Source organism: Zasmidium cellare, assembly GCF_010093935.1.
Source record: "Zasmidium cellare ATCC 36951 unplaced genomic scaffold M409scaffold_5, whole genome shotgun sequence".
NCBI lineage: Eukaryota > Fungi > Ascomycota > Dothideomycetes > Mycosphaerellales > Mycosphaerellaceae > Zasmidium > Zasmidium cellare.
The window spans coordinates 865,704-883,089 of record NW_022986949.1 but is presented as its reverse complement, the minus strand read 5'-3'; the positions used below and the strand labels follow the sequence as shown (position 1 = coordinate 883,089).

Here is a 17,386-nt window from a genome sequence, read left to right as displayed (position 1 = left end):
GGTCCAGCTGGCTATGTACCACCAGGCACTGCACCAGCAAGCAGCGGCCCACCATCGAGCGGATTCCCTTCAAGCTCTGGCGTACCCTTCGCCAATTCTTTGGGCACGAGATCAGGAAGTCTGCCTCCATCGGGCACGGCACCTTTGAACACTGCACCCATCGGGACAGGTCCATCCAGCGGTTTCCCTCCTCTAAGTACCGGACCCAGCGGAACTGCACCTCTAGGGACTGGCAGCTCTGGTGTTCCGTTCACCAACTCGCTCGGCACGCGATCGGGCAGCCTCCCTCCTTCGGGCACTGCACCTCTGAACACCGCCCTGATCGGTACTGGTCCATCAAGTGGCTTCCCGCCTTCAGGCACTGCTCCAACATTGCCTGCTCCTCTCGGTACAGGCAGCTCTGGTGTGCCTTTCACAAACTTGCTCGGCACGCGATCCGGCACGCTACCACCATCAGGAACAGCCCCCATCGGTACAGTCCCAACCGCACCATCAAGCGGCTTCCCATCAGCATCAACAGGCTTTCCATCAGCATCAACAGGCTTCCCACCAGGCACATCACCAGTCCCGTCCTCAGGCTTCCCACCATACCCCACCGCCGCAAGCAGCTGCGTGACCAACTACCTTGGCACAACAACCATGTTCATGACCGTCACCGAATTCGGCTGCTACTCCAGCTGTCCAGCCGTCACCACGACAGAATTCGGTTGCTACTCCAACTGCGTGCCCGCCGGTGGATACGGCAACACCCCACTGACATTCGGTCCACCCGCCTTCGGTGGTGGTGTTGGCGGTCCAACCGCAAGACCGTCGTACTAAATCTGTGGGATGAAGGGAGTTAGGTTGTGCAGGAAATGTTTGGAGGCGCATCGGATACATGCTGAAGAAATGAACGAACGAGGGAAGGAAGAGGGTTTAATGAAGTCACGTCAACGATTTATAGATTTTATCCTGCTGGGTCAAGGATTTTTGTTAGTTATGAAGTTTTTTGAGAATGGCAATTTGCTTTACAGTCATTTCGAACTCATTCTTTCCGTTCTATCTTTTTGATCATGACACTTTACTGGCTCTTGCGCTTCAGCTTTTGCAATTTTTCCATCCGTGGACTTGCTGCTCTAGATTCGACAGCGGTGATCGACTGCACGGCAGCGAGCTCTGGAAGGGAGTGCGAAGGACAAGAACAGAGGTGGGCAATTAGCGTTTCCTTGAAGTGCGTGACTTGTAATTCTACTCAAGGCGAGCGTCTTCAGCAGGAGCCGCTTTGCAAACCCCCTCAAAGCTCCTCCAGGAACTTATTAATATACCTAACCGTCTCCCCCGTCTGCTCAATATACGGCCAATGCCCACTCCCATTCAGCAACACACTGCCCCGAAAATCCGTACTCGTCACATTATACCCCTCCAACGCCCCACGCACAATATACGTCTGCCAGTCATACTTCCCACCCAGAAAAAACGTCGGCACGGTGATTTTGCGGCCCGCCCAGAGCAGACCATCATTCGTGAGGGGCCCTGGCGGGGAGGTGAGCACGCGGTAGTAGTTCAGCGCGCCCTGGAAGCCCGTGCGGGAGAATTCCTGCACGTAGACGTCGACGTCGGCGTCGGGGAACCAGGTTTTCGAGACGGAGGCGTTTTGGCCGTAGTTGAGCGTCGCGAGGGTCTGCGAGACGGATTGGTTCGCGAGCATGATGTAGAAGTAGGGGACCTGGGCGAGGTCGGACGGGTCGGAAGAGGGAAGGGGGTGCGGGGGCGGGAATTGCGCGAGGTAGGCGGGGGATTTGATGAACCATTCGATGCGGAAGAAGGCGTGGAGGGAGTTGTTTAGGGCCGTGGGGGTGAGGAAGTCGTGGGCGGCGGAGGGCTGGGAGTTGTACCATTGGTAGTTTCTGCGGGGTGGGGTGAGGTGTTCGAGGGCGGATTCGACGCCGGCGTAGGTCCAGTCTGGCACGGAGAGGGTGCTGGGTGGGGAGGGGGTGGTGGGGAGGTGGAAGGGGGGTTGTTGTGGGGGGACGAAGGGGACGGACATGTGGAGGACGGATTGGAAGATGTCTGGTCTGGAATCAAGAACAATCAGCTCGACATTCATCGCTTCGAAGGGAAAAGAATAGTCATTTCAATATTCCTCACCGTGTCAAAGCCGCCCACCCCGCCGGAATCGTCCCAAAATCATGCCCAATCACACTCCTCACCTCCTTATACCCAAGCGCCCACACAAACGCGACAAGATCCCTGACGAGATTCTCAAACTTCCACTGCGTAAGGTCCACATACGCCCAGGGCCTGGTATCCCAGCCGGTCGTGCGTCCATAACCCCGTTGATCAGAGGCGACGACACAGTAGCCTTGCTTGGCGATGGGGACGAGGAGGTCTTTGAAGCCGTAGGCGATTTCGGGGTAGCCGTGGAGGATGAGCACGAGCGGTTTGGTGGTGTTGGAGGGGGTGCAGCCGGCGGAGAGGTAGTGGAAGACGAGGCCGCTGGTGTTGGTTGTGTCGACGTAAGATGCGGTCACGCCTGAGGGGAGCGGGAGGGGAGGGTATGTTGTGGTTGCGAGGGCGAAGCTACTGAAAGCCAGACAGTAGGCGAGCGAGCGCGAGAGCGGTGCCATTGAGCCGAGCGAGTTGGTGTTGAGGTCACGAAATTCCATACAGCCAAGATGAAACTATTATATATGTACACATTGCAATAACCACCATGTAAAGACTATGCATGATGGGTACTGAAACGGCTTCCTACGGATGCAATATGTCGACTTCTTCGGCGATGACAAAACACAAGGCTTGCTCAGAGACAGTCGGTGACCACTGACAAAGATGCCAGCGCAGGCGAACAGAAGGTCGAAAACCGCCGGTTCAACAGATTCTTCACACCCGCAGGTCCCAAAAACACGGCAGTGATGTTGGACGTACAAAGTTTTGTGTTGCAAGGCTGCGGCAAGGCAGACATCGTGGTATATGTGAGGCTCTGACAAAGTCCTCGTGGCGAGAACGTGGTAGAAACGGTACCCGGAAACCTTCATGCAAGAGCTGGGTATTAAGGTTTTACTTCAAGGCTACTGCATGGAGTAGATCAAATCCGACCAGCCGTCTTCTTATCCGTAAAGTGACCGCAAGGGGTATCTTAACAACCGACACATGTGTCCAAAATCGCTTGACCCGCTAGCACATATAAACAAAGATTACTGCACATTCCCCTTCTTTATAAATCCTCCTCACTCACTCGCACCACCCTGAACAGGCATCTCCCTCCTCCTCAACCCAGCGTCCCTCACTCTCCGGCTCCATCTCTTCTGCTCTTCGATGAAGTCGTTGTTGATCTCCAGGAGCTGCTCAGTCTGCACGCGGAGAGATTCCAGTGTGCCTTCTAATGTTATGCGTGGCTGCTCTGGCGCAGACGTAGCGTGGCCGTTGACTGGTGCAATGTCGAGGGCAGGTGGTACTTCAGCAGCGAAAGGGTCGACGTCGTCGTCTCTTTCCACGACCACTTCATCATCTTCCTGGAAAGCGAATGGATGTTCGCGACTGGTACCGTTGGTTTCTTGCGAGATCTGCTGCGGGTGAGGGTGGCCGTGGTGGTGATGGTCTTCAACATATGCCAGGGGCGTCTCGGCACGGTTGATGAAGACGTGCTGCAGCCCGGCTTTGCTTGGTGTCTCGAATTCCTGCTGGACCTGGAAAGTGTCCTTCGGAATATAGTCCTGGGTCGGAGGTGGCATTTCGCGGGCGATGCGGACCTCGTCATGCATTCCAGCCAGCGCCTCCTTCGCAGAAAAGGCTTCGTTCTTGGCTGCGGCCAGCGAGGAGACAAGCTCTTCAATCTGCGAGTCTTTCGTCTTGATCTCATGCGCCGCAGTATCGAACATGCCTTGCAGACGCTGCATTTCGGTTTGCAGACGAGACAGTGACTCTTCTGCGAGAGCCTTTTCCCCTTTGGCGGTCGCCAAGGACGAGACCAAATCTTCGAGTTGCTCCCTCTTGACTTGCTCCACCTGTGCCGAGCCATCTGCGTCACGTTTGATCTGCTGCAATTCTTCCTGAACAGTGGAAAGAGAAGCCTCGGCAGCGATGCGTCGCTGTTCATGATCTTTCAGCTGCGCAGACATGCTTTGGAGCTCACGTAAGGTTGCTTCATGTTTCTGCGCCTCTTCTTCGAGCTCTCGGTTATGCTGTATGTTCATGTCGCTGAGCTGTCTTGACAGACCTTTCTCCCTTGCTTCAAGATCTTGAGTGGATGCGTCAAGGGCGGTCTGCATGCGCCGGAGCTCTTCGTGGACATTGCCCAGCGACTCTTCTGCAGTGGCTTTTTCACCCTTGACAGCTGCAAGGGTGGAAAGCAGCTCCTCGATACGATGCTCCTTCTCTGCCACTTGCTCATCTCTAGCAGCGATGATAGTCTGGTGGCTTTCGTGTTGACCTTTCAGCGCCTCATGATCTTGCTGCAGCGTTCTGAGCTCGTCCACGACTTGGTCGCGAGAAGTTTGTTCCTGCTCGTACGTGGCCTGAAGCTCCAGGTGCTGCTTTTGCAAGTCGTCATGTGAAGTTTGTAAGACCTCGCTCTGCTTTGCAATACGCTCGAACGTGTCTTTGGCTACCCGCAGAGCAGTCATCTCATCTTGCACGGACGTCAAAGACGACGTCAATTCGGTAATCTTGACATCCTTGTCTGCGAGTTGCCCTTCGAGACTTTTCACGATGCTGCCGTGACCAGAAGTCTCGTCCTCAGCACGAGTCGTAGCATCGGCAAGAGCTTGTTGCTGTTCTTGCAGCTTTGACTGCAACTCCTGAATTGCTTTGCCGAGGTCACTGATCTGGACATCCTTGGAAGTCTTTTCTCCAGCATGCTGCTCGGCAGCATCTTTGGCACTTTGCAATTCCAGCTTGAGGTCTTCAAGCTCGCTCTGGAGGGACTTGGTCGACTCGTGGGCCTGTGAAGAAGACGCTTTGAAGTTCTCGAACTCCTTTCCAGACCGCTCTGCTTCATCTTTCAAAGTAGCGATCTCTCCTTGCAGACGAGTCCTCTCCTCTTCGTGTTGTCCGGTAGCGTTCTTTGCGCTTTCCAATTCCAGCTTGAGCTCTTCAAGCCCGCTCTGAAGCGACCTTGTCGATTCATCGGCTTGCGAAGAAGATGCCTTGAACTCTTCGAACTCTTTCCCAGACCGCTCTGCTCCTGTCTTCAAGCTCGCGATTTCTTCCTGTAGACGTTTGTTCGATTCAGCTTGCTGCTCAGCATTGTCTATTGCAACTTGCAGCTCATTCTTGAGTTCTTCTAGCTTGCTTTGATGAGCGTCGATCGATTCGCCGACATCTTCGAACTCCTTCCTAGATCGCTCTGCATCAGTCTTCAACGTCGCAATCTCTTCATGCAGGCGGTTGTTGGACTCCGTAACCGCTGCAGCAGTGGACCGTTCCTCTTCCAAAGCCTTTCGGTACTCATCAACCTCGCCCTGCAACTTTTGCTTTTCTTCTTGCAGACTCTGGACAGATTCGCCGTGTTGTGTCGCAAGATCTTTGGCTTCTTGCAGCTCCTTAGACGATGTCTCTCGTTCGTCATGATATTTCTGATCCGATTTTGTCGCAGCATTTGCAGATGCGTTACGTTCATTGTCCAAGGCCTGCTTGATCTCAGAGAGCTCGTCGCGAAGTGACTCAATTGTGCTGTTCAGGCCGGTCTTGTCAGACTCATGCGTCTGAAGACTGTTCTCCAACGACTCCAACTTGTTGATAGCCTCCGTTTCTGAAGCTCTGGCTTGGTCCAGCTCCTCTCGTGTTGTCTCAAGCTGGTCTTGGAGACCCTGCTTCTCAGCATCAGATGCAGAGGCAGCAGATGCTCTGACTTGATCAATTTCTTGGAACGCACGCTCGAGCTCCTCCTGCATCGATCTTCTTGAATCTTCGGCAGCGTCAGCAGCAGACTTGAGCTCTTCGGTCACATCCTGAGAACGTTCGACCTGATCTTGCAGGTTTCTGTTCGCTTTCGCGGCATCAGCTTCTGCGGCCCTGGCGTCGTCGAGATCCTGTACCAGGCGGTCTACTTCTTGCTCGAGTTGCTGGTTTGTCCGTGTCGCCGCGAGGGCAGACTCTTTTAAATCCTCAATCTCTTGCTCAAAGCGGTCAGCTTGCTCTTGAGAGTCTACATTGGACACTTCCGGGGTTCGAGCATTCTCCAAGTCTAGTCGTATTCTTTCAATCTCTGATTGAAGCTGCTCGTTAGATTCCGTGGCAGCTGCAGCGGATCTCTCAAGCTTCTCAGCCTCCATGCGAGAGAGCTCGACTTCGTCTTGAAGGGCTTTGGTTGACTGCTCAGCTGCGGCTGCCGATGCCTTTAGCTCTGCAAGTTCCTGCTGAGACCGTTCAAGTTCATCCTCTAGCCGCTTGCTGTTGTCCAGAGCAGAAGCAGCCGTAACATTCGCATCTTCAGTCTCTCGCCGAGCTCGGTCCAGATCCGCCTGTGACCGAGTCGTCAACTCCATGGTCGCAGTCGTCGCAGCTGACTTGAGTTGCTCGATTTCATCCTTCAGAGCCTGCTCCTCGTCCTTGGAGTTGGTAGCTTCCACCTGCAACGATCCAAGCTCCTCGTTCAGACGTCTATTCGCATCCATCGCAGCAGCTTCCGCAGCCTTGGCGTCCTCTGCTTCTTTTCTAAGCTGCTCAAGTTCCGTCTGTACTGTGGCTGCATCTCCAGCAGACGCTTTAAGCTCTTCCATTTCTTGCTCCAGCTGCCCTCTAGCCTCCTCGACCTCAGCAGACTTCTTGTGCGCTGCATCACGCTCCTCTTGCAGCTTTGTTGTCACTTCAATATCTTCCACGGCAGACGCCCGTAGCTGCTCAAGCTCCTTCAGTGCCTTGTCTCTCGCTTGCTTCAGCTCGTCAATCTCCTCCTGCGATGCTTGATTTGACTCAGCAGTGGCAGCAGACTGCCTAGCTTGCTCAATTTCTTCCAGTAGCTTCTCACGTGTCTGATGCAAGTCGGCCACTTCTTTCTGCGTGCGATCAAGATCTTCCTGCAAACGATTCCTTGCCTTGGTGGCTGCTTCCGCAGAACCTTTGGCCTCGTCAACCTCTTGCTGTAGTCTCTCTCGCAGCTCTTTCATCTCCCCTTCCACTGCCTCAAGTCGCTTGCTGGTGCCGTTGTCGTTCGTGTGAGCAGCACTCATTTGCTGATTCTGTCGCTCCAGTCTCGCGATCTCGGTGTTCAGATCCTTGATCTCCGCCGCCATGGTATCGCGCTTTATGCTTTCCCGTAGCAGATTTTGCATGACCTCCATCTCTCGTGCGTTTTGTTCCCGCTCGTACGCGGTGTTTGCAGGCGCAGTCAAGGGCTTCATAGCCTGGACAGACTGTGCACGCGAGTGACGGGCTATGGGTTTCGGTCTCTTGTCCCCTTCGTTATCTGACACAGCCTGCGGTTTGAGAGTGGGCGTGGAGGAGGACATGTGCCGAATCTCTAGCTTTCTCGGCGATTTGACAGGCGAGAAGGGAGGATCCAAGCTCCCTGCTGTTCTCTCGTCTATGCTTGGTGTACCCGTCAAAGTATCAGGCTCTTCTGGGATGGTATCCCGTGACAAAGGCCTTGCAGAGCTCGCCCCACTGCGAACAGATTCGGTGGCAGGAGATTTGACACCGGACTCATCGTCGCCAGCGACCGAGGCGGTGGCCGAAGAAGGAGCTTTGGGAGTCGTTGGTGTCGTTCGCGATCTCGCCGTACTCGTTGCTGTACTGGGCTTGGTAGCTAGAGTCGAGGGACGTTTAATCGCTGTACTCGAGGTGGATGTAGCGCCTCCAATCGTGGTCCTCCTACCACTGGTAGCTTCTGGCTTGGCTGTTCGTGAAGTAGTGGGGGTCTGTGTGCGCGACAAACGCCGGCTCTCGGTACTGTCCGTCGCCTTGCCATCATCGGTGGTCCTTCGCGTAGAGGAAGCAGTCGGACGGGTGGCTGCAGATGGGGCCTTTGCAGCAGTGGTCGAGGTGCGGGAGGATAAGGTGCTCGATCTGGCGGTAGATGGGGACGAGGCGGGTTTGGCGGTCGAGGAGCTCAGTCGCGAAGAAGCGGTGGCAGGCTTCTTCTTGTCATCGGCGGGTTTGGCGGCTGCTGGCGTCCTGGCGCCTGTGGTGCTCGGTTTCTTGTCCATTGCGGTCCCCTGACATTGGCAGGCCGGCTACTCGTGTGCAATCGCTAGAGGTATATTATCATGCCAGCTTTCTATTCCTCATCAATACTGGCTATGTATTCGAAGATCTTTTGGTAAATGGGTAATCAATATCGGGGTGGAAGTGCGGGTGGTTGGGGGGTGAAAGATGTTGGCAGCGAGGACGACGCGAAGGGCCCTGCACGGTGACTGCAGAACCCAGGCACAGCATCTGCATCTTGGCGTGTCCATACCACGTCTGTACCACGTTTTGGCCGGTATTTTGTATGGACGAAGTTAGTGTACTACTCTACGCGACCATGAATCTGTACACTTTGTGCACGGAAATTTGGGCGTAACAGTGGTGAGTGTGTCCCAAACAACATCCCAGGCGCTTCTTGCCGCAATCCAAGCATCGCACCTGGGTCCGGCAGAGCCAACGGCTATCTCAAGACAACACGTGCCATACATCTCAACCTCACCTCAGTATCATTTCTGGTAATAGGCGATGATATCAGGAACCCCCGCCATGCATCATGAGCCACTCGCAAAAATCGCCCGGTGACGGCACTCTCAACCCGCCCGTCGCCAACGGACAGCTAGCCACTCCCTCGCTATCCCCCATCAGCGAGCATGGCAATGGCTTCCAGTCATTCCCCGACATCAAACGGGATATCGACAGTACCGTAGTGGAAGTAGATGAAAAAGATGAAAGCAAGACGTCCGCCGATGAAGATACCAGGCTCAGACGGCGCAGCAGCGAGACCAGGGCCTTGAAATTATCGCCTCAGCAAATCCACGATTTGACCACCTCTCCGGATTCATTACCCGTGCGAGCCGTGGAAGACTTGTCGCCTCTTCACGAGGACATCGACCCCTTTGAAGAGTGGCATGAGGCTCCCGCGACGAGCTCGAACTCTCTGGGCCCCCACAGCCTGCGACAGGCCGCTTCTACATCTCCTCTGCATGGACTCCCCAGTGTTGCTTCGACCCCTGCAGGGGCTCCCAGACCTGGCAGTACTGCTCGGTCAATGTCGACGCCGCTCATCCAAAGACGGGCATCCTCATCGAAGACTTCCAAGACGAAGCCGCAGCTCCCACAACTCAAAACCGATGAGGCAGCGGCAAGTCGATCAAATGGAACTATGAGGCCGTCGCCAGGTCACGGCAGAGATCCGTCTCCCATGCCAGCAATCCTGCCAGTACCGCCTTTGTCTCTGCCAACTCATTTGCGTCTGGAACTGTCATCAGATCGCCCTTCTGCGCTTTACATCCACCGATCAGCAGCCAGCGACTTTCCCTACGAATCGTCCAAGGTCAAGTTTGAGCGACTACTGAATTTCATCCGTCTTCCGCCGCAGCTGGAACATGTCCTCATCTTTGGTGCTATTGCATGTCTTGATACGTGGCTTTACACCTTTACCATTCTACCACTGCGCTTCCTAAATGCTGTCGCCATTCTCGCCCAGTGGATTGGCAGGAATGCTACGCAAGAAGCTCACGACCTTGGGACTTTCGTTTACAATGGACTGGGACGACTTTGGCAGAGACAACGTCACGGCTCAATCTCCACCGCCGAACCACCATCTTTGCCTCCATCTGTACCAAGCAGCCGCAGAACATCGTTATCCGAGAGTGAGCCATCGCGAAAGACAACCTTGGATGCAAGCACCAAGTCCAACGGTCATGCGGTCCCACCCTCGCCCATCAGACCACGGCGAAAACACTCATCTGGATTCCGCCACCGCAGAACTCGGTCCACTCCATCAGCCCTCCTCCCCAACCACAAAGCCGATCTCCTCCAAGGCCTCCTCATCATCGCCAGCTGCACCGTCCTAATGTGGTTCGATGCCAGTCGAATGTATCACTCAATCAGAGGACAAGCCGCCATCAAACTATACGTTATCTACAACGTCCTTGAGGTTTTCGACCGCCTCTTCAGCGCCATTGGGCAGGACGTTCTGGAATGCCTCTTCTCCAAAGAGACCCTCGAGCGTGATGCTGATGGTAGGAGTAAAGTTCTCCGTCCGCTGTGGATGTTTGGGCTCGCTCTACTCTACAACGTCATCCACGCCACAGCCCTCTTCTACCAAGTTGTCACGCTCAACGTGGCTGTCAACTCGTACTCCAACGCACTGCTCACTCTCCTCATGAGCAACCAATTCGTCGAAATCAAAGGCACAGTCTTCAAGAAATTCGAAAAAGAGAACCTCTTTCAGCTCACCTGCGCCGACGTGGTCGAACGTTTCCAGCTCTGGCTCATGCTCTCCATCATCGCCCTCCGCAACATCGTCGAAGTCGGCGGTCTGAGCATGAGCTTCAGCGGCGGAGACAACACGCCCATAGACAGCTTCATCAATGCCACCTCCTCAAGCATGCCCCTCGTCTCCGGCTACGTGATCCCGCAAGCCTTCACCCTCCTCCCGAAATGGACCGGCGAAGTACTCGGCCCCTTCCTCATCGTCCTGGGCAGCGAAGCGCTCGTCGACTGGTGCAAACACGCCTACATCACCAAATTCAACAACGTCAAACCAGACATCTACACCCGCTTCCTCGACGTCTTGGCGAAAGACTACTACACCCACGCTTTTGCAGACCAAAACCTCACCAAACGACTGGGCTTACCCGTCATCCCGCTCAGCTGCCTCTTCATCCGCGCCTGCATGCAAACATACCACATGTTCCTCGCGACACACATGCCTTTACCCATCCCCTCGCCCGCAACATCCATCATCGACACGGAAACCTCCTCCTCCTCCCCAGCCACAACCGCCGCCCTCGCCCACATCGACACCCTCTTCCGCCGCGCCCTCGGCCGCTCCTCCTTCACAAACCCCTCCAACCCCAACGGCCAATGGTGGTCGTGGTCCCTGGACGACATAATCGCCTTCTTAACAACCACCTCCATCTTCCTAGCCGTCTACCTCCTCTTGCTCGCCTTCAAGCTCCTCCTTGGCATGGGCCTCCTCTCCTGGGCGCGAAGCCGCTACGTAGGGATGAAAGCTCGAGAGAACATGGACACCGTCGTGCAAGGCGGGGAGAGAGTCGGTGGATGGGGCACGGTTGAAGTCGGCGAGGAGAAGAGACGGTGGATCTATGAAGATGATCGAGACGGCTTGGAGAAATTGAGGGAGAAGGAGCGGGAGAAGGATAAAGGGAAGGGTGGTGGTGGGGGGAAGCTGGAAGGCGTGGAGAGATACAGTATGGTCGCCAAGAGGATTTGGTAGGTAATGTTCAGTTCGGGAAATGAGAAGTTTGAAAGGTCTCAGAACAGCATTTTCCCCCGTCTTGGGGTTTCTTTCTTTCTTGATTGTGTGTACTGCATCCGCTGCATGATATTGATAATGGAATTCTCTCAAGAGATGTTTCTGCATCTGCGACTGAAAGTGTCACAGTACATGAATCAACCTCGCCATTTGCTGCTCTTCAATGAGAACGGCAATCAGTGTCTGGATCTCGCTACCGCTGGCTTTTATGGATGTTCTGGTTCGCGCTACAAGTACGTTGCAAACGGAGTGGAGGATCCAGGAGTGTTCCAATAGGTGCTGAGTTGTGAGCATCGATCGGTGTACAGATGTTGATGAACAAAAAGGAACAGTGAGCAGCGCGTCGTGGGATCTGGCTCAAATTAAGCTCGACGCTAAAGCTTTCGGCTAAATCACGGATGGCCCGAGCCACGGCCAAGCATTTTCCCTCCAAACTCAGTTCCAACCTCTCCTTTCCCTGTCACCAAGTCTTCTGCACAACATCGATCCCCGGAAATGCTCGTCAGCAGCGTGACAAAACAACCACAAAGTCCTTATCTTGCAGCAGCTGCGGTGCTGCACAGCCTGCCTTGCAGTGGAACAAAGCAGCCAGAAACCATTGGCACCCAAAAATGCCTCATTGCATGCGGCATGGCGCCAGCGGAATCCTGAAGTCCGGATTGGTGCACCGAAAATGCCTCATATAAAAACACCCACCTTCTACTTCTCGACCATTCGGTTCAATCGTGGGGCTTATCTATGCCTCGCCTCGCTCGTGCAATAGATTCCAGATCTGAGACCCTTTCCGCGCTGGCTCGTCCGAGCGCGTGGCTGAACGTGTTCGACATTGTTCGCGCCAAAAGTTCACACACGTGCATCCCACATGGCGCGTTTTGCATGTGATGACTGTATTTCTTTGTCCTAGGATCGGCTAGAAGGGGCGATAAGGGCGTTTGGCTTATCTCTGTCCAAGGATGAACTGCATCCTACCTAACCACAGAGATGATATTTCCTTCTCGTCCCGCTGTCTGATCTTCTGTTTCGTATTCGTCTCTTCCGCTCCTCTCCCGTCGCAAACATGGCCGAAACTCACATCCAGTTCGGCGAAGAGGCGATTGAACGGACAAAGACGAATCAGAGTGCTTTTGGGGCATACAAGAGAAGGATATCAGTCCATGAGACCGACGCGGCCTCGATTTCTGAGACTGGTGGAAGCGTTCGCGAGAGTGATTTCAAGAAGCGGCAAGTACGTCGGTGCTGATCTGCAAGCGGGCATGGCGATCGTGCTGTGTCCGTCACCCAAGTAAAGCTCATCCAACTGTAGGTCTTCAAAGGATGGACTCTGCTATGGCTAGCGTATCAGTCTACTGGTGTCATCTACGGTGACATTGGAACGAGTGAGTCCGCACATATGGGTATTGGGGAATATCACACTGACGGATATCCCACAGGCCCTCTCTACGTCTTCTCGTCGACCTTCTCATCAGAACCCTCGCCAGACGACCTCCTAGGTGCCGTATCCCTGATCATCTGGTCCTTGACTCTAATCGTAACGCTCAAATATGTCCTCATCGTCCTCCGCGCAGACGACGAAGGTGAAGGCGGAACTTTCGCCATGTACACGCTCCTCTCCCGCTTCAGCGACATCATCAAGCGCGATCCACGAGAAGTCACACTGGTCAAGATGGAACGACACAACACGAACGATATGGGTCCCAGCAATCGCAGTATCAGGACTTGGCTGGAGAAGAGCAAGATAGCGCATGCACTCCTGAAGGTGTTGGCTGTGTTTGGTGTTGCGCTGATCCTCGCGGATGGTGTTCTCACACCGGCTCAGTCTGTGCTCGGTGCCATTCAAGGTATCACGGTCGCCGACAGCAGCATTACCACGCCCACGATTGTCGGCGTTTCTTGCGCGATCCTCGTCGTGCTGTTCGTGGCGCAACCGCTTGGAATCCACCGACTCTCGGCCTCATTCGCACCCATCGTCATTATCTGGCTCCTCTTCAACGGATGTTTTGGGATATACAACCTGGCAGTCCACGACTACAGAATCCTCAAGGCCTTCTCGCCTTACTTTGCTGGGCTCTGGTTCGTGCGCAATAAGACTCAGGGATGGATCAACCTCGGTGGTATCCTACTGTCCTTCACTGGAGTTGAATGTCTATTTGCAGACGTGGGTGCCTTCTCCCGACGAGCAGTCCAGATCTCGTGGCTCTTCCTTGCGTATCCATGTCTACTCCTGGCGTACATCGGACAAGGAGCATACATGCTGGAGACGCCATCCGCATATTCGAACCCTTTCTTTGAGACGGTTCCCCCAGGTATGTTCTACCCATCGCTGGTCTTCGCCGTCCTGGCCGCCATTGTCGCATCCCAAGCCACCATCACCGCTTGCTTCCAGCTCCTGGCGCAGATCATGAATCACAGCTACTTCCCTCAGATCGAGATGAAGTACACTTCCACCAAACACCACGGCCAGGTCTACATCCCCATCGCCAATTGGCTCCTCATGATCGGCTGCGTTATCGTCACGGCAGTCTACAACAACACCACCCGCCTCGGCCACGCCTATGGCGTCTGCGTCATCCTGGTCACATTCATCACCACCAACCTCGTCACCCTTGTCGCCATCATCGTCTGGCGCATCCACCCCGCCATCGTCTTCATCATCTGGCTCCCCTTCATCACCCTAGACGGCCTCTACCTCACCTCAGCCATGACGAAAGTCCCCGACGGCGCCTGGTTCACCCTCATGCTCGCCGTCATCATCGCCGCCTTCTTCACACTGTGGCGCTATGGCAAGGAAAAGCAATGGTCGTGGGAAGCCAAAGAGAAAAACACCCTCTCCAGCCTCGTCGTCAAATCCTCCAACCCAGACAACAACAACCGCCTCGCCCTCGCGGAGCGCTACGGCGGCGGCGAGCTCGCCGAAATCGACGGCTTCGGCATCTTCTTCGACAAATCCGGCGCCTACACCCCGAAAGTCTACGAGCAATGGCTGCGGAAATTCCGCGCGCAGATGGACGTCGTGGTGCTCATGCACATGCGCGCCCTGAGCGTGCCGCACGTCGCCGAGGAGGAGAAGTTCGAGGTCACCAAGACGGGCGTCAAGAATGTCTATCGTCTCATCATCCGTCACGGCTATTCGGATCATGTCGTCACGCCGGATCTGGCCGGGCTAGTGTATGAGGAAGTGCGCAAATCGATCCTCGCGGGCGCCGTGAGACCCTCCGCCTCAGGATCTGGAACTCCCGAAAAAGCGCCCAGTTTCGAGGATGAGGATCAAGTCACTGCTTCACGACTTCGACGCATTGATAATGCGTTCGCGGCGCAGTCGTTGTATCTGGTCGGGAAGCAGCAGATGCGGATCAACCCAAAGTATAACATCTTGAAGAAGATTGTGCTGGGGATTTTCTTGTATGTAAGGGAGGTGACGAGGAGTAAAGTGGAGAAGTTGAATGTTCCTGTGGAGAATTTGGTGGAGGTGGGGTTTGTTGGGGAGATTTGATGTCCGGACTTGTTGCATGGTTTGGGAGCGCAATGTTTGAGAGCGTGATGATTGATCGGGAAGTGGAAAAAGGGAGATCTTTCTAGCGTCTGAATGCCCGTGATACACACAGATGAAATTGAGAGCATACCGAAGGTGAATTGAAGATGAAAGTTCGAAGATCCCACAGATGAGATCAAGCGGCTTGCGCTATGGATTTCCAGTTCGTCTATTATTATTCGATCGAAAAGCCAGTGACACACGGGAACGACCTGCTGCAGCCCTGCGATTCGAAACCCGCGTCGCCCTAGGTGAAGCTTTGCCTCGCCGTTTGAATGCATCCACGTCCAGCGATAAGGACTCCGCCAAGTTGAATGATCGCTGTCGGCGTTGATTGATGATTGCAAATTTGAGCGCAGAAGGACTGGCGGCTACAAGACGGTTGATACTTTCCGTGATATCGTCGACGTTTTCCTTTTCGAGGAGATCGTCTTCGATGAGTTCCAGGTCGATGACCATGTATGTCACTGGCACGCCGAGCAGCGATTTGATCAGGACATTCTCCCAGTCCTGCGTGCTGGATGCGGTGGCGACGTTGAGGAGGTGGAAGTGGTTGGAGAACGATGCCGAGACTGCGGTGGCGTTGTGTTTGAGGGCCTGGCCTGCTAGGTATCTTAGCGCTTCTGTCCATGTGATCTTCTCTGTTGACTCTGAGGTCTTCTGCTGTAATGCCCATAGAACCATTAAGGATGGGCGGGAGCCGCTCTGTGCGAAGGTCGTGAGTTCAGTGCCGATGGTGTCTATGTCGTTCTTGCTGGGCCAGGATCCTCGTATCAGGAGGGTCTTGGAGAATGGTGCCGTACTCCATGATTTGATGATTAAGGAGGTCCAGACGTCGTTGAGCCGAATGGTCAGTCTAGCAGTGTGTCTTTTGGAGTATGCTTGTCGAAGTTGAAGGGCATCGATGGGGGACAGGATGTGCAGATTTGCCGTTTTGTCGATTGTAGTGGACACTTCCACTCTCTGCTGCGAAAGAGACATTGAGGGTAAGATTACGGTGTCATCTAAGTGTTGTCAGATGTGTGGCTTGTAAGGCAAGTAGAGTGTACAAACCCCGTATCAGATCAAGCTTCTGTAGGATGAGAGCCAACTTCGCATCCCACGACCGGATCTCATGCACAGCCATATGAAGAAGTACCTCGGCGCGCTTGTCAATCGATCTTGAGCATTCGTCAATCTCGAATCTTCTTAAAGCCTAGGCTGAAAGGCTGAACAAAGGCCCTCCAGGCGTGCTTCAAGCGTCCTTCGCGGTAGAATTTGAGTAAGTAGTGGAAGTGCTGAATGATCAAAGCGAAGAGCTGCTGGGCTTTGACTTGTAAAACAACGTCGTTGTACATATCCACGAACAGGTCGACTCTGGGAAGAGCGTCTGCGATGTCTGACAGCGACTTTGCCAGTTCGGTGACCAACTCGTCGTGGTTTTGAAAGAGCTATACACCGAATAAGTACCCTCATGGCTATCGAAACGAGTCTTGTTCAGTCGCCTACAACGAACAGGAACTTCGTCGTGCCCCATGCTAACGACACATATTCGGGATGGTGCTGAGCTACAGGCTCTGGCAAGAATGATATGAACCCCTGCTAGTGGCATTCCTTCTGCTAACTATATATAGTTGTTATTGTGGGCCTGCTTCAAAACACGCTGTACGCGTCTTGATTCCTACATTCTTCGATATAGCAATACTAAAGAGGATATTCTTAGCCTTTGAGAAGGGCTAGATATAGGCCCTTTACAAGTACGTATACTAGCTACTTTAGCGGATTGCTAAGAAACTAGATACCTTAAAACATGCTATATCTTAGGTTATTATACGCCTAGAACGCGAACTACGTATACTACCCCGACGAGGACGCCCTCCTATAATTATAACCCGCAAACGACGTCGTCTTATAAATAGACTAACTACTAATACCTATTATAGGCGGCTTAGACTAGATTAAATTACTCGCTTTAAAGACCTTTCTTATAACTTCCGGACGATTCGAGTAGTACTTATAAAAGAAGGCTATTAACGATATATAGTAAGGAAGAAGCTATAGCTTACGGACAAATATAAGGTAGTATAGCTATAATAGGTAAAAGAGTACGTTAACTAGATAGATAGGTAGTATTAGGATCGGTACGTTAATCCTAGAATCTTACTTAGTACGGGTACTAAGCTTAAGTCTTTAGTTAGAGCTCGTTAAAAGGAGAGAGTTAGTAGACTACTAAGATAATCTTAAGATAGAGGTTTAGGTATAATCGTAAACTAAATAGTAAGATTAAATAGTAAGTTAAACGCTATTATACAAACTATAATATCGTTCCTATATAATAAAGAGATTCGTCCTAATCTATATACTTAGTATACTTAGTTACTCTATTTACTCTACTACTTAGTTAGAGCGTAGATCTCGACTAAGTAGTCGAGGCGGCTAAGTTACGTAGTACTTAGTTACTAAGCCGTATACGGGTCCTAGCGTATAAG

The 17,386-nt window shown here is 53.4% G+C and overlaps 4 protein-coding genes across 4 annotated transcripts; 2 read left to right on the top strand and 2 right to left on the bottom strand.

Moving 5' to 3' along the window:
- Positions 1-1,273: 1,273 nt before the first annotated feature.
- Positions 1,274-2,606, bottom strand: M409DRAFT_50941 (uncharacterized protein; the record flags this gene model as incomplete). Its single annotated transcript, XM_033811677.1, has 2 exons — positions 1,274-2,054; positions 2,128-2,606. 2 exons carry the CDS (start codon positions 2,604-2,606, stop codon positions 1,274-1,276), a joined length of 1,260 nt encoding a protein of 419 aa, XP_033672400.1.
- Positions 2,607-8,659: 6,053 nt separating this feature from the next.
- On the top strand, positions 8,660-11,350 carry M409DRAFT_18623 (uncharacterized protein; the record flags this gene model as incomplete). Its single annotated transcript, XM_033804581.1, has 1 exon — positions 8,660-11,350. One exon carries the CDS (start codon positions 8,660-8,662, stop codon positions 11,348-11,350), a length of 2,691 nt encoding a protein of 896 aa, XP_033672399.1.
- Positions 11,351-12,446: 1,096 nt separating this feature from the next.
- M409DRAFT_50938 (uncharacterized protein) lies at positions 12,447-14,879 on the top strand (the record flags this gene model as incomplete). Its single annotated transcript, XM_033811676.1, has 3 exons — positions 12,447-12,614; positions 12,693-12,765; positions 12,820-14,879. 3 exons carry the CDS (start codon positions 12,447-12,449, stop codon positions 14,877-14,879), a joined length of 2,301 nt encoding a protein of 766 aa, XP_033672398.1.
- A 189-nt stretch (positions 14,880-15,068) lies between these two features.
- On the bottom strand, positions 15,069-16,044 carry M409DRAFT_18621 (uncharacterized protein; the record flags this gene model as incomplete). Its single annotated transcript, XM_033804580.1, has 2 exons — positions 15,069-15,922; positions 15,972-16,044. 2 exons carry the CDS (start codon positions 16,042-16,044, stop codon positions 15,069-15,071), a joined length of 927 nt encoding a protein of 308 aa, XP_033672397.1.
- Between the last annotated feature and the right edge of the window lie 1,342 nt (positions 16,045-17,386).